This window comes from Oncorhynchus gorbuscha, linkage group LG07, assembly GCF_021184085.1.
Source record: "Oncorhynchus gorbuscha isolate QuinsamMale2020 ecotype Even-year linkage group LG07, OgorEven_v1.0, whole genome shotgun sequence".
Classification (NCBI taxonomy): Eukaryota; Metazoa; Chordata; class Actinopteri; order Salmoniformes; family Salmonidae; genus Oncorhynchus; species Oncorhynchus gorbuscha.
The window spans coordinates 84,654,752-84,669,537 of record NC_060179.1 but is presented as its reverse complement, the minus strand read 5'-3'; the positions used below and the strand labels follow the sequence as shown (position 1 = coordinate 84,669,537).

General features: G+C 44.5%; 1 protein-coding gene across 1 annotated transcript in view; it reads left to right on the top strand.

The window, feature by feature from the left end:
- The first annotated feature begins 1,773 nt into the window (after positions 1-1,773).
- LOC124039063 (kinesin-like protein KIF20B) overlaps positions 1,774-14,786 on the top strand; it is a 46,816-nt gene continuing 33,803 nt past the window's right edge. The window contains exons 1-19 of the mRNA XM_046354943.1: positions 1,774-2,348; positions 2,644-2,830; positions 2,988-3,107; positions 3,358-3,496; positions 3,760-3,944; positions 4,074-4,233; positions 4,511-4,720; positions 4,836-4,947; positions 5,108-5,179; positions 5,306-5,452; positions 5,654-6,071; positions 7,355-7,485; positions 7,701-7,845; positions 8,067-8,226; positions 8,563-8,624; positions 9,234-9,353; positions 12,152-12,305; positions 12,934-13,221; positions 13,254-14,661. Of these exons, the coding sequence (XP_046210899.1) occupies positions 2,645-2,830; positions 2,988-3,107; positions 3,358-3,496; positions 3,760-3,944; positions 4,074-4,233; positions 4,511-4,720; positions 4,836-4,947; positions 5,108-5,179; positions 5,306-5,452; positions 5,654-6,071; positions 7,355-7,485; positions 7,701-7,845; positions 8,067-8,226; positions 8,563-8,624; positions 9,234-9,353; positions 12,152-12,305; positions 12,934-13,221; positions 13,254-14,661 (4,217 nt within the window). The 5' untranslated portion in view covers positions 1,774-2,348; position 2,644. The remainder of the gene's footprint in view (positions 2,349-2,643; positions 2,831-2,987; positions 3,108-3,357; positions 3,497-3,759; positions 3,945-4,073; positions 4,234-4,510; positions 4,721-4,835; positions 4,948-5,107; positions 5,180-5,305; positions 5,453-5,653; positions 6,072-7,354; positions 7,486-7,700; positions 7,846-8,066; positions 8,227-8,562; positions 8,625-9,233; positions 9,354-12,151; positions 12,306-12,933; positions 13,222-13,253; positions 14,662-14,786) is intronic.

Sequence of the window (14,786 nt, the reverse complement as noted above, 5' to 3'; positions counted from 1 at the left end):
GGATTAAACCCAAGGTAAACAGTTAGTGTATGGTACCCTTCATTCTGTGGTCAGGATTAAACCCAAGGTAAACAGTTAGTGTACGGTACCCTTCATTCTGTGGTCAGGATTAAACCCAGGGTAAACAGTTAGTGTACGGTACCCTTCATTCTGTGGTCAGGATTAAACCCAAGGTAAACAGTTAGTGTATGGTACCCTTCATTCTGTGGTCAGGATTAAACCCAAGGTAAACAGTTAGTGTATGGTACCCTTCATTCTGTGGTCAGGATTAAACCCAAGGTAAACAGTTAGTGTATGGTACCCTTCATTCTGTGGTCAGGATTAAACCCAAGGTAAACAGTTAGTGTATGGTACCCTTCATTCTGTGGTCAGGATTAAACCCAAGGTAAACAGTTAGTGTATGGTACCCTTCATTCTGTGGTCAGGATTAAACCCAAGGTAAACAGTTAGTGTATGGTACCCTTCATTCTGTGGTCAGGATTAAACCCAAGGTAAACAGTTAGTGTATGGTACCCTTCATTCTGTGGTCAGGATTAAACCCAAGGTAAACAGTTAGTGTATGGTACCCTTCATTCTGTGGTCAGGATTAAACCCAAGGTAAACAGTTAGTGTATGGTACCCTTCATTCTGTGGTCAGGATTAAACCCAAGGTAAACAGTTAGTGTATGGTACCCTTCATTCTGTGGTCAGGATTAAACCCAAGGTAAACAGTTAGTGTATGGTACCCTTCATACTGAGATGTATTATTTTTTCCTATCATCTCACCAATGTCCGTTTAGGATGAGACTGATTTGACAAATTACAATGCTTACACTTTATATTCAATTTTAACACTAAAATAAATGTTTCTCGCTCATATTGATTCCATATAGCCCATTTTAACACTAAAATAAATGTTTCTCGCTCATATTGATTCCATATAGCCCATTGTAACACTAAAATAAATGTTTCTCGCTCATATTGATTCCATATAGCCCATTTTAACACTAAAATAAATGTTTCTCGCCCATATTGATTCCATATAGCCCATTTTAACACTAAAATAAATGTTTCTAAATGAAAAGTCACTTTTTAGGGGCAGTCGCTCAAACTTAACTCTGGACCTCAGAGCTCGATCCACTAAGTTTGTTCCTTTCCCCCCAGTAATCAGGGACTGATTTTGACATGGGACACCAAGTTGGTGCAATTAATTATCAGGTAAAACAGAAAACCAGCAGGCTCCGGACCTCGTAGGGTAAGAGTTTAATTCCCCTGCTCTAGGGTAGGGCTCTCCAACCCTGTTCCTGGAGAGCTACCGTGCATGTTTTCACTCCAAAGTTGTAACTAACCTGATTCAGCTAATCAACCAGCTAATTATTCAAATCAGGTGTAGTAGAGTGTTGGAGTGAAGAGCCACTGTCCTGTAGGTTTCAAAGAACAGGGTTGGAGCCCAGCTGGTTTAGGGGTTAGTTAGCGACGTCCCAAGGATTTCATAAAGCACTAACTTTGGTGAATCACTACCACATACATGCAATCTCTCTTTGCATAATCCTAGCTCCCTTTCCTCCTCTCCTTAGCTTTCCTAGAACCATTTCCTCATATCCTTGTGTAACAGTATAACTTTAGACCGTCCCCTGGCCCATACCCGGGCACAAACCAGTGACCCTCTGCACACATCAACAACAGTCACCCACAAAGCATCGTTACCCATCGCTCCACAAAAGCCACGGCTGTTGTAGAGCAAGTGGAACAACTACTTCAAGGTCTCAGAGCAAGTGACGTCACCGATTGAAAAGCTATTTAGCGCGCACCACCGCTAACTAGCTAGCCGTTTCACATCCGTAAACACTTGGCCTTCCTAGCTCGTCTTCTTATCTTAATTTCTATCCTCCTTTCTTTTATCCCCCCTACCCTTTGCTCCTAGCTCAAAAATTTTCCAACACCCTTTCCTTTCCTTTCCTCCTATTCTAGTTTCCTTTCCTTCTTCACTTTCTCCCTTCCCTAACTGTATTTTCTCTTCTCCTTCCCTTTCCTAGATCTCAATTCATGATTGATTTAAAAATAAAAAAATATATTTAAAAAATATCGTGTTGCTGCAGAGATTGAAGTCAATCATAGGAATGTGTGCGTATGGATAATATAATATTCAGAAATACATAGCTATCACACAAAATCACTAGATGCAAAGGTTTGTTTGAAACAGAATCAATATTTGACAGCGTCTTCTATGAGCACTTCCGGTTAAAAAAACAAATCAGTGAGATCAGTCTCCCGATTGGTCGAATTTAAAAACGAGACCGGGACAGTTTTGGACGACAACAGAAGACGGAATTTCGTTTGTGAAACAAACAAAAAAACAGATCTGTCACGTAAGTAGACATTAAAAACCCTAATAATTAGAATATATTTGGGTAAGTTAGTGGTTTGCATGTATCTTCATTATGTTACAACAACAAAAAAGTATATATATTAACACCGCGACCTAGTTAAGTTAGCTGTGTTACCGTGGCAATAGTAGTTAAGCCAACGTTAACTAGCTGTCAGTGTAGTTACCAAATTGTTTCGTTCAAGCCGACAAAAACACGAACTAACTAACTTTTATAGCCAGTGTTTTTGCTCAACACCCCTGTTTCCTTTGTCCCCCGCCACATTATATGACACCAGGATGATAGAATCGGGTTGTCACAGCACACTGGAAAACGCAGAGGAGAGAGAAATTAACGTGGACGCCCTGAGGAAAGCCCTTTTATCAGAGGTTCACTCACAGGAGTCGTACCTGGGAGAGCACCTGCAGGTGTACCTGCGCATTCGACCGTTCGCATCAACCGAAAGACAAAATGGCGAATCGCAGGTAATTTGAATTTGAACACACACTGTTCTGGCTTGAAATAGTTTTTTTTTTTTTTACAACAAGAGTCTTTGGATAATAACTGTTGACCAAAAGTGTTTTTATTTTTTATTTTTTAAATTGACCATTGACTTGTTGACTTTTGCTGTACAAATTCAAGGACTGCGTTTCCATTGAGCCCCCCGACAAGGTGCTCCTCAAGGATCCAAGGACTTCCCTCTCAGCGAGGCTTAGTGACAAATCAGTCCCTCAGACAGCTCAACGGTTCCAGTTCTCACAGGTCATTCAGCAGGGCCTGGCAGTGCCATCCAGGGACTATATATATATATATTTTTTTTAATTTTATTTATTGCCTGCCAACTAAATCTGACACATTTTCAGTCATGTTGATTTTAATGTGTCTCTGTATAAAACACATTTTAACAAGGTAGAACAAAAACACACTAGAAAATAAATAAATAACCACAATCCTTATAAGGAAACAGAAGATGGATCTTCTAACAACACTGTTAATTTATTTTGGTCCTCAGGTCTTGGGGCCAGAAACCTCTCAGAGGGAGATGTTTGATGGCACAGTGAGAAGTCTGGTCAAGGATGTTTTGGAAGGTGGAAATTCTCTGGTTTTCACATATGGAGTCACAAATGCCGGAAAGACATTCACATTTCTAGGTTTGATTTTCTATAAATATATATTTTTTTCTTGCCTTGCAGCTGTTTTGTCCTAACATCCTACTTGTACACAAGGGCTGGCCTGAATTTGCTGTTGTACAGATTCACTGTTTGAATGACACTGAAATGCAATACTTTTTAAAGTCAAATCATATGTTGACCCTTCAACCCCTTTCTCTTTATGGCCAACTCTCATAAAAACACACTAAGACGACATGATTCACACATTTAACAAATCTTCAACACCTGTTGTGTTTTTTTAGGTCCAGAGACCAACGCAGGGATCCTCCCAAGGTCTTTGAATGTCATCTTCAACAGCATTGAGGGCCGTGTTTACGACCAGATGACTATCAAGCCACAGCGATGCAGAGAGTTTATCAGGCTCACTAAAGACCAGCAGAGTGAAGAGGTCACTAACAAGAGAAATCTCTTCAGGTTCCTCAAGGAGGTACAGGGTTGGTTTATTAACCCAAATTCATTTTTTAATTTATATATATTGTTTTAAGCCATTGCATTACTTAACAAGTTTTTCTTTGGGTTTAATCATTTATATTATATCATTGCTCTTCCCCCATAGAGTGATAACCAGAAAAGCTCCACCAACCAGACAGGCTCCACCAGCCAGACAGGCTCCACCAGCCAGACAGGCTCCACCAGCCAGACAGGCTCCACCAGCCAGACAGGCTCCACCAGCCAGACAGGCTCCACCAGCCAGACAAGCAAGACAACCCTGCAAGGCAAGGAGATTCATCATTTATGTAGTCTTACATCAACATGCATGTTCATGTTTTTGCATTTATACATGATTGTCATGTTGCTCTGTCTCTCTCTCTGTCTCTCTGTCTCTCTCTGTCTTTCTCTCTGTCTTTCTCTCTGTCTTTCTCTCTCTCTCTGTCTGTCTCTCTCTGTCTCTCTCTCTCTGGTAGTTTGGTGCATCGTTTGTCATCACAATAGACCTCTATCCAACAAGAGGGTTTGTAAACAGGCTAACCCTGCCATGTGTTTCTCTGACAGGGTCCGCACTAAGTGACATTGAAAGGACTGTGACTGAAGACTCTTTCAGTCTGGTTGTTGATGCACACACCAAGTTCTCCGTCTGGGTGTCCTTCTGTGAAATCTACAACGAGAATATTCACGACTTGCTGGAGCCCGTACCGATCGGGGCCCTGAAGAGATCCACGCTGCGGCTGTCGCAGGATGTCAAAGGCAACTCCTTTGTAAAAGGTAACCGATGCATTGGAGGTGTATCCCGGGAATCGGACCCACAATCCTGTTGGAGAAGCACCATGCTCTACCAACTGAGTTGCAAAGGACCAAATGTTCCTGTGTGTAATTTCAGATCTGAAGTGGGTACAAGTGAACAACGCGGAGGAAGCCTACAAGGTGATGAAGCTAGGAAAGAAGAACCAGAGCTTCGCCAGCACAAAGCTCAACCTCCTCTCGAGCAGGAGGTATGATCATTTAAATCACATCCATTTCCTTTTTCAATTATTAATTTGAATGTTTCTTTGAGCTGTTACTCACTTGCGTGAGCCAAGTTCACGCAGTAGAGTAGATTGACAGCTCTTATTAAAATTTTATTTTTTAAATCTGTTCCGTTCCTTTGCTCAGCCACAGCATATTTTCTGTTCGTATCCTGCGGATTGAAGATGCTCGGATTCCTCGCGTTAACGCTGTCAGTGAGTAAGTGAAATGCATATTTCAATTCATTTTTTTTTTTTTTTTTGCGCACAGTAAAAAATCTTATATGAGCCCCGTGCAGTACTTGTGGGTGTCTAAAGGCAGGGCTGTTTTTGTCTTTCTGTTCAGGCTGTCCCTGTGTGACCTGGCTGGGTCAGAGCGGTGCGCTAAAACGCAGAATAAAGGGCAGCGTTTGAAAGAGGCTGGAAACATCAACACATCGCTGATGACGCTGGGCAAGTGCATCAACGCCTTACGCCAAAGCCAGCAATCCAAGTGAGCCTTGTCTGCTTTTTGACATGTGTAATAGTCTACAAAACATTACGAACGCCTTCCTAATATGGGGGGGATACGTAATATTTGAGCTGAATCTTCAACTCATTTCCCAGTGCTCTGAGAACTGTTTTTTGTTGTACATCGTCCCTGTCCAAATGTAATAAATACAATTTATTTTCTGACCTGCCTCTTGTTTGCTAGGCTACCACAGCACATCCCTTTCAGGGAGAGCAAGCTCACCCACTATCTGCAGGGCTTCTTCTGTGGGTGGGGCAGAGCCTGCATGGTAGTCAACATCAACCAGTGTGCCTCCATGTACGACGAGACGATCAACGTGCTCAAGTTCTCCGCCGTGGCTCAGAAGGTGGTGGTGCTGACAACCAAGACCGTCCCCCATCTCGCCACCAAGACGTCGGCCCGGGAACTGTCCATGATCGTCGACCACGCAGACAGGAAGAACCTGTTGGGTCGGCGGAGAAGGAGCTCCCTGGTTGGCTGGGAGACCAGTCTGGAGGATGTGCAGGAGGATGTTGATGACATGGAAGAGGACAGCGTGATTGAGGAGACCATGCAAGAAGTGGACGATGACAAGTTTCTCATCGATAAAGATGCTTATGAGGTAAGGCTCTCCCCCTAGCTACTAGAGCTGAGTGTTGCCAGGGATGTCATTACCCCAGGCCTCATTACACCATATTGAGGGATCTCATTACCCCAGGCCTCATTACACCATATTGAGGCATCTCATTACCCCAGGCCACATTACCCCAGGCCTCATTCCACCATATTGAGGCATCTCATTACACCATATTGAGGCATCTCATTACCCCAGGCCTCATTACCCCAGGCCCCATTACGCCATATCGAGGCATCTCATTGCCCCAGGCCCCATTACGCCATATCGAGGCATCTCATTGCCCCAGGCCCCATTACGCCATATCGAGGCATCTCATTGCCCCAGGCCCCATTACGCCATATCGAGGCATCTCATTGCCCCATTACGCCATATCGAGGCATCTCATTGCCCCATTACGGCATCTCCCCCATTACGCCATATCGAGGCATCTCATTGCCCCATTACGCCATATCGAGGCATCTCATTGCCCCATTACGCCATATCGAGGCATCTCATTGCCCCATTACGCCATATCGAGGCATCTCATTGCCCCATTACGCCATATCGAGGCATCTCATTGCCCCATTACGCCATATCGAGGCATCTCATTGCCCCATTATCACCATACTGAGGCATCTCATTGCCCCATATTATCACCATACTGAGGTGCCATTATAATATGTATTGCGATTTGGTACTGTTATTCTCTTGCGTTCCGAACATATTGCTCACCACATGTCTGCTGCAGAGGGACAAGAGTCATGATGACTAGTTTTGATCCGTTGTGGAAATAAGTGCTGAAAACAAATTGGCTCCCTATTTTTTTTTTAAAAGTGGAGAACCAAGCTATGAAGGACAAAAACATTTTTCGTGCAGGGACGGCCAACAAGAGCAAAAATAATAGCGACATTGTCAAAAAAGACACAATATATTGTCAAAAATAATATCCCGATTTATGTAACCAGATTGATGTGTTCCCCCGTCACTACTAACCTCTGTTTAGTAGTCACCTACATTACCAGGCCCTGATTGGATTGTTCTGAAATTGGAGGAAGATTCAGGCCTACTAATAGTCTCGTAAAGAGACCTGAGTTTTGCCTGATCAGGTCACATTGTCAAAACTCTGGTCCCTTTTTTATGAATGTAAAGTTCACCCAGAACTAAAGTCTTGTGTAATTTGGTCAGATGCTTTATTTAAAATAATATAAATAAAATAAAAAAATATATGTCTGTCCACAAGAGAGAAATGTGAAGTAAGTATTTTAATGTCTGTTAATTAACCCTTTCAGAGCCAACTCCTCCAACTCCGGGAACAGCTCCAGAAAGAGAGGTCTGAAAACCTGGCTCTGGAATCCCGGATCCGGGACGAGGTCACCAAGGAGTTCTCGGAGCTCTTCTCTGAAATGCAGACCGACTACAAGTGAGCTCTTCTCTGCCTGTTTTGTTTTTAACTAATACTTTTTGTAGGGCTGCTTTTTAAAAATAATAATAGATTGGATTTATATATTGAGTACCTCAGTTTATAGAAAAGCAAAGCTTTACATTAGTAAGGGGGATTTAAAGGTAAATGTTTTTAAATGCATAAAACTGAACAAGCTGTAGCTATAATAACTTGATTTCTTTGTCTTTTTAAAGGGAACGTCTGGCCAAAGAGAAGGAGATTGTCGAGGAGAGAGCGGAGAGGCGTCTAGAGATCCTGAAGAATCTAGTGAACAAGAACACCAGTCAAGAGGAGCTGGAAAGAACCGATGGAGAACTGGACAGAGCAGAAAGAGCCACGGTAATACGGCCAAACTAGACACGTTGGCCGTCGAGCAGTGTCAACCTCCATCGTATATAGCCTTGTCTCTTCCTCCACCCGACACTGACTTTACTGATAACTACTCTATTGAGGAATCACGTACCGACTATGACATGTGGTCTCACCTAGCTATCTTAAGATAAATGTACGTACTGTAAATCGCTCTGGATTACTAAAAAAATGTGTATTGTCTCGTGTAGAAGGACAGCTCGTCGTTGGGAGGCATGTTTGACTCCATGTGCAGTGACCTGGCAGGCATAAAGATGGCGGCTGAGACGGCCAAGACATTTCTGGTGGTCGCCCACCCAAGTAGTGACACCGTCTCCAACCTCTCAGAGCAGCTGCCTGTCAAAACCAATGGTAACCAACTGGCCGGTCGCTTCATTTTAGCACGACACAATGGAGTCCACTAAGCGAAGGCTTGACGATGATGATTTTGAATGGGGTGTGTAATGTTAAAAAACCAAGATGTCGCACCCCCTTTTTTGGGATTATGAAACACTGGAGCACTCTGTCACATTCACCTTTTAGTAGAACTCTGTCAACAATAACCTGTTAATCAGCAGTTTTCACTATCCATCAATGACCGAAGCAGACCGGTTAACCTGATTTAATTTAATTGTTTTCCGTGTCTGTGATGGAACATGCTGGGTTTCCTTCTGGTTGATTAGTCCGTTGTCTTCCGTTGATTTTCAGAACTGGAAAATTATTGCAGACGAAAACCGCAATCAAACGAACATCTTGACGAGGCTAGAAAGGTACTGGCAAATGCATTTTATATTTTAGATGGGGGTATTTTAGATGGGGGTATTTTGGAGGGGGTATTTTGGATGGGGGGTATTTTGGAGGGGGATATTTTGGAGGGGGGTATTTTGGATGGGGGTATTTTGCAGCAATGTGACTTATTTTTGATTCTAACTAGTCAATCGTGGACAGACTACGTATACCACATGATGCTGCAGTTTAGTTCTGTCTGAACTGGGAGTCGAACTGGGAGTCGAACTGGGAGTCGAACTGGGAGTCGAACTGGGAGTCGAACTGGGAGTCGAACTGGGAGTCGAACTGGGAGTCGAACTGGGAGTCGAACTGGGAGTCGAACTGGGAGTCGAACTGGGAGTCGAACTGGGAACTGGGAGTCGAACTGGGAGTCGAACTGGGAGTCGAACTGGGAGTCGAACTGGGAGTCGAACTGGGAGTCGAACTGGGAGTCGAACTGGGAGTCGAACTGGGAGTCGAACTGGGAGTCGAACTGGGAGTCGAACTGGGAGTCGAACTGGGAGTCGAACTGGGAGTCGAACTGGGAGTCGAACTGGGAGTCGAACTGGGAGTCGAACTGACGAACCCTTTTTTTGTGTTTTGTCTTGTAGACTCTGGAGTCTCAGGAGCTGAAGTTCTCCGACCTCGTGGAGTTGTGTCATGAGAAGGATGAGATGATTTCCTCGCTTCAGAACACCGTGGACCAGCAGGTCAAAGACACTATCAAGGATGTAAGTTCATTTTAAATGACAAGCTATCAGCCTGTTTCATAGTTTAGTGATTCTCAAATCTTTTTTGGGGGGACCCCTTTTGTGATAGCAAATTCATCAGGGACGACCCTCATCACAACACATTAGATGTTATTGGTCACATGCACGTGGTTAGCAGATGTTATTGGTCACATGCACGTGGTTAGCAGATGTTATTGGTCACATGCACGTGGTTAGCAGATGTTATTGGTCACATGCACGTGGTTAGCAGATGTTATTGGTCACATGCACGTGGTTAGCAGATGTTATTGGTCACATGCACGTGGTTAGCAGATGTTATTGGTCACATGCACGTGGTTTGCAGATGTTATTGGTCACATGCACGTGGTTAGCAGATGTTAATGCGAATGTAGCGCAATTGTTGTGCTTCTAGTTTCGACAGTGCAGTAATATCTAACAATTCCACCACAACTATCTAATACACACATCTAAGTAAAGGAATAAGGATATATAAATATATGGATGAGCAATGCAGAGCGACAGAGGCAAGATGCAATAGATGGTATGTAATGTACAGTTGAAGTTGGAAGTTTTACATACACCTTAGCCAAATACATTTAAACTCAGTTTTTCACAATTCCTGACATTTAATCCTAGTAAAACTCCCTGTCTTAGGTCAGTTAGGATCACCACTTTATTTTAAGAATGTGAAATGTCAGCATAATAGTAGAGGGAATGATTTATTTCAGCTTGTGTTTCTTTCATCACATTCCCAGTGGGTCAGAAGTTTACATACACTCAATTAGTATTTGGTAGCTGTGCCTTTAAATTGTTTAACTTGGGTCAAATGTTTCAGGTAGCCTTCCACAAGCTTCCCACAATAAGTTGGGTGAATTTTGGCCCATTCCTCCTGACAGAGCTGGTGTAACTGAGTCAGGTTTGTAGGCCTTCTTGCTCGCACACGATCTTTCAGTTCTGCCCACAAATTTTCTATGGGATTGAGGTCAGGGCTTTGTGATGGCCACTTCAATACCTTGACTTTGTTGTCCTTAAGTCATTTTGCCACAACTTTGGAAGTGTTGGGTTCATTGTGCATTTGGAAGACCCATTTGCGACCAAGCTTTAACTTCCTTGACTGACTGATGTCTTGTGATGTTGCTTCAATATATCCACATACTTGTCCTGCCTTATGATGCCATCTATTTTGTGAAGTGCACCAGTCCCTCCTGCAGGCAAGCACCCCCACAACATGATGCTGCCACCCCCGTGCTTTACGGTTGGTATGGTGTTCTTCAGCTTGCAAGCCTCCCCCTTTTTCCTCCAAACATAACGATGGTCATTATGGAAAACGGTTCTTTTTTTGCTTCATCAGACCAGAGGATATTTGTCCCCATGTGCAGTTGCAAACCGTAGTCTGGCTTTTTTTATGGCGGTTTTGAAGCAGTGGGCTTTTCCTTGCTGAGCGTCCTTTCAGGTTATGTTGATATAGGACTCGTTTTACTGTGGATATAGATACTTTTGTACCTGTTTCCTCCAGCATCTTCACAAGGTCCTTTTCTGTTGTTCTGGGATTGATTTGCACTTTTCGCACTAAAGTACGTTCATCTCTAGGAGACAGAACGCTTCTCCTTCATGAGCGGTATGACGGCTGCGTGGTCCCATGGTGTTTATACTTGCGTACTATTGTTTGTACAGATGAATGTGGTACCTTCAGGCGTTTGGAAATTGCTCCCAAGGATGAACCAGACTTCTGGAGGTCTACAATGTTTTTCTGGGGTCTTTGCTGATTTCTTTTGATTTCCCCGTGATGTCAAGCAAAGAGGCACTGAGTTTGAAGGTAGTCCTTGAAATACATCCACAGGTACACCTCCAATTAACTCAAGCTAATTGACATTATTTATCAGAAGCTTCTGAAGCCATGACATTTTCTGGAATTTTCCAAGCTGGTTAATGGTACAGTCATCTTAGTGTTAACTTCTGACCTACTGGAATTGTGATACAGTGAAATAATCTATAGTGTGTAAACATTTGTTGGAAAAATTACGTGTCATGCACAGAGTAGATGTCCTAAATGACTTGCCAAAGCTATAGCTTGTTAACAAGAAATCTGTTAATGACTCCAACCTAAGTGTATGTAAACTTCCAACTTTAACTCTACATATCTTGCATTACTCATCTCACATGTAAACATTAAAGTGACTCGTGATCCATTTATTGAAGTGGCCAATGATTTCAAGTTTGTATGTAGGCCAGCAGGTTCTTTGTGTTAGTGATGAACATAATTGCAAATTAGTTCTGCTCTGACTTTTTGCAGTACATCATGGCTGGACGAACCAAGTCTGACCCTGGGAAGCAACATTTTAAAAGCCCCTGTCTTGGCATCTGAGAGAATATTGCAATACGACACATTTTGTCATGGGGCAGAGTTTTTAAAAAATGTACTGTGGATACCAATATCCCTGTGAGCTGCCCAGGCCTGTGTCACTCAGAGTTGACACAGGCCTGGGCAGCTCACGGATGTTTTCCAAAACTGTGTTTAATCTCTTAGTAGTATTCATTAACAATTGTATTCTATTTTGACATCTGACCACCTGCGGTACCTAGCCGACCCCATTTTGAGTACCCCTGTCACACTCTATATTTGACAATACCTCTCCCATTTTTATTTTATAGCTCACTGGTGCCAATTTCCCATCCAAATGTCACTTTTAAAAAAAAAATGAATGCTCATATCCAGAACGTGACCCATTTTTATTCCAGCTTGAGTAGGCCATGCTAGATGTTTTAACACTTGTTGTGGTGGGGGTTTCCCTTGTCAGAAGACGACATTCCACAGCAACAAGGATGAGCTCCGGCGTCTGAAGAGCAGCTGCACTTGCTCCGGCGGGGAGAAGCGCAGCTCTCGCACAGAGAGCCGCAAACGGCTGGTGGACCTCCAGCCGGACCTGGAGGAACAGCCCCCTAGAAAGAAAGGTATGGGTTCGGCTCCGAGCACTGCCGCGATGTCCCTCCCACCGTTTGTGGGGGGGGGGGGGGGGGGTGTGAGTAATGCCGGAGGTCGGAAAAACATCCGCTCGAAAAGGCGGCTGTCTGCGCTCAAGAAATAATGCTGCCTCAGACTTCCTTATGTATAAATGCTTCTATTTGCCATTTGTGTGTTTTTTTTAAGTGGTTGTCGTATTCATGATTTTATTTGGTTTTCTGTACTCGGACATTTAAAAAAAAAAAATATATATATATAATAACAGCTGTGGAAGGTATTATTGAGGTGTCGCATCATTAGAGACCCCATGTTCTGAGAAATGATCTTCACCAAGATGGGCTTAGAAATGTTTATTTTTTCCTTATCAATCGCTGACCAAAATTGCAATGTGTCCAGTTGTTTGCTTGTTTAGCAAACCTCTAGCCCTAATCCCATTCCACTGGCTAAAGCTTAATGACAACACCAGATTCATTCAGTTATATACTGTTAAGCATCCCATTAAACTAACATCCCACCATACTGCTGACGATTCTATTATAATATACTTTGTTTGCAATGCCTTTTTGTTTATATATATACTTTTAGAGATGACTCATCAGATATCCTGTTCTTTGTTAGGATTCCATGGGGAGGGTAGTGGAGAGGAAGAGGAGAAGATGGACAGATTGCGCTGGGAGCAGGAAGTGAAATCCTCAGAAGTGGCGCGACTAGTAGAGACTCTGCAGCTTGATCGGTTAGCACACGGAGAGGGTGACTGGAAAGTGCAGGAGAAGAATATCTCCTGTATGGAGGAACATGAGCTGAAAGCTGAGCTGGAGGCGCAGACGCGTGCTGGTGAGGAAGCCCTGTCCGTGGTGGTGGTGGAGGAGCGTGGAGGGAGAATGCCAGGCTACTCCAGGAACAGGGAGACTTGCAGCGGGAGATGAGCATACTCCGAGGGGAATCCCAGGATCTAACTGGGAAGCTGCAGGCAATGGAGAGGGAGGTCAGTCTGCAGACAGCCAGAGCAGAAAAAGCTGCCGAGGACCGACAGGCCACGCATGACCACGAGCTCAGAGAGAAAGCTGCCCTCATTGACTCCCTGAAACAGGAAGTAGCATGCCTAGGGCAGGAAGTCGTGGCCTCTCAAGCTGCGTCGGGAGTACAAAGGGACAGCAGGCTTCTCAGAGACAAGATGGCGGAACTGAAGAGGGAATGCTCAGAGGCCCTGGAGGAGAGGCTCCTGCTGAAAGAGAAACTGGCCCAACAGCAGAAAGAGAAACTGGCCCAACAGCAGATCTCAGAACAGGAGTTGAAGGAGCTGAAAGAGAAACTGGCCCAACAGCAGATCTCAGAACAGGAGTTGAAGGAGCTGAAAGAGAAACTGGCCCAACAGCAGATCTCAGAACAGGAGTTGGTGGAGCTGAAAGAGAAACTGGCCCAACAGCAGATCTCAGAACAGGAGTTGGAGGAGCTGAAAGAGAAACTGGCCCAACAGCAGAAAGAGAAACTGGCCCAACAGCAGATCTCAGAACAGGAGTTGAAGGAGCTGAAAGAGAAACTGGCCCAACAGCAGATCTCAGAACAGGAGTTGGAGGAGCTGAAAGAGAAACTGGCCCAACAGCAGAAAGAGAAACTGGCCCAACAGCAGATCTCAGAACAGGAGTTGGTGGAGCTGAAAGAGAAACTGGCCCAACAGCAGATCTCAGAACAGGAGTTGGTGGAGCTGAAAGAGAAACTGGCCCAACAGCAGATCTCAGAACAGGAGTTGGAGCTGAAAGAGAAACTGGCCCAACAGCAGATCTCAGAACAGGAGTTGGTGGAGCTGAAAGAGAAACTGGCCCAACAGCAGAAAGAGAAACTGGCCCAACAGCAGATCTCAGAACAGGAGTTGGATGAGCTTAAAGAGAAACTGGCCCAACAGGAACTGACCTTGGAGCAGCTTAAGGCGGAAATGGAGGCTAAAGAAGAGGCCCACGTTGACAGAAAAAACTCTGTAGCTGAGCGAGAGACTGCTGAGGGGCTGAGGAAACTAAACTCTGATCTGGAGGTTGAGGTTGCGACCTTGAAGGGAAAGATGGCCTATCTGGAGGAAGAGGAGCGCACCCGCCAAACAGAGAGGGAGGTGTCCCAAACGGAGAGAGTGACAGAGTTGGAGAAGATACTGTTCGACAAGGAGGCGGAGGTGTCGGGCCTGCAGAGGAGCCTGAGGGAGGCGCAGCAGAGGTGGGAGGATGAGGAGACCGCTGCGGTGCAGGAGGCTCGTAGGAGGGAGGTGGAGAGGAGGAGGGAGCTGCTGGCCGTGGCTGAAGAGGCCATCGCTCAGAAGGATGCTGAGCTGATGAAGAGAGCCCAGGACATCACCAGGTTAGTGGGCTGGCTGGCATCGTTCACTCTGACTAGTGGGGTGGCCTACGGGCCAATCCCAAATCATCCTCTAAACCCTATGCACGTGTGGAGATCTGAGAGGATATGATTGGTGTAGGCATTAC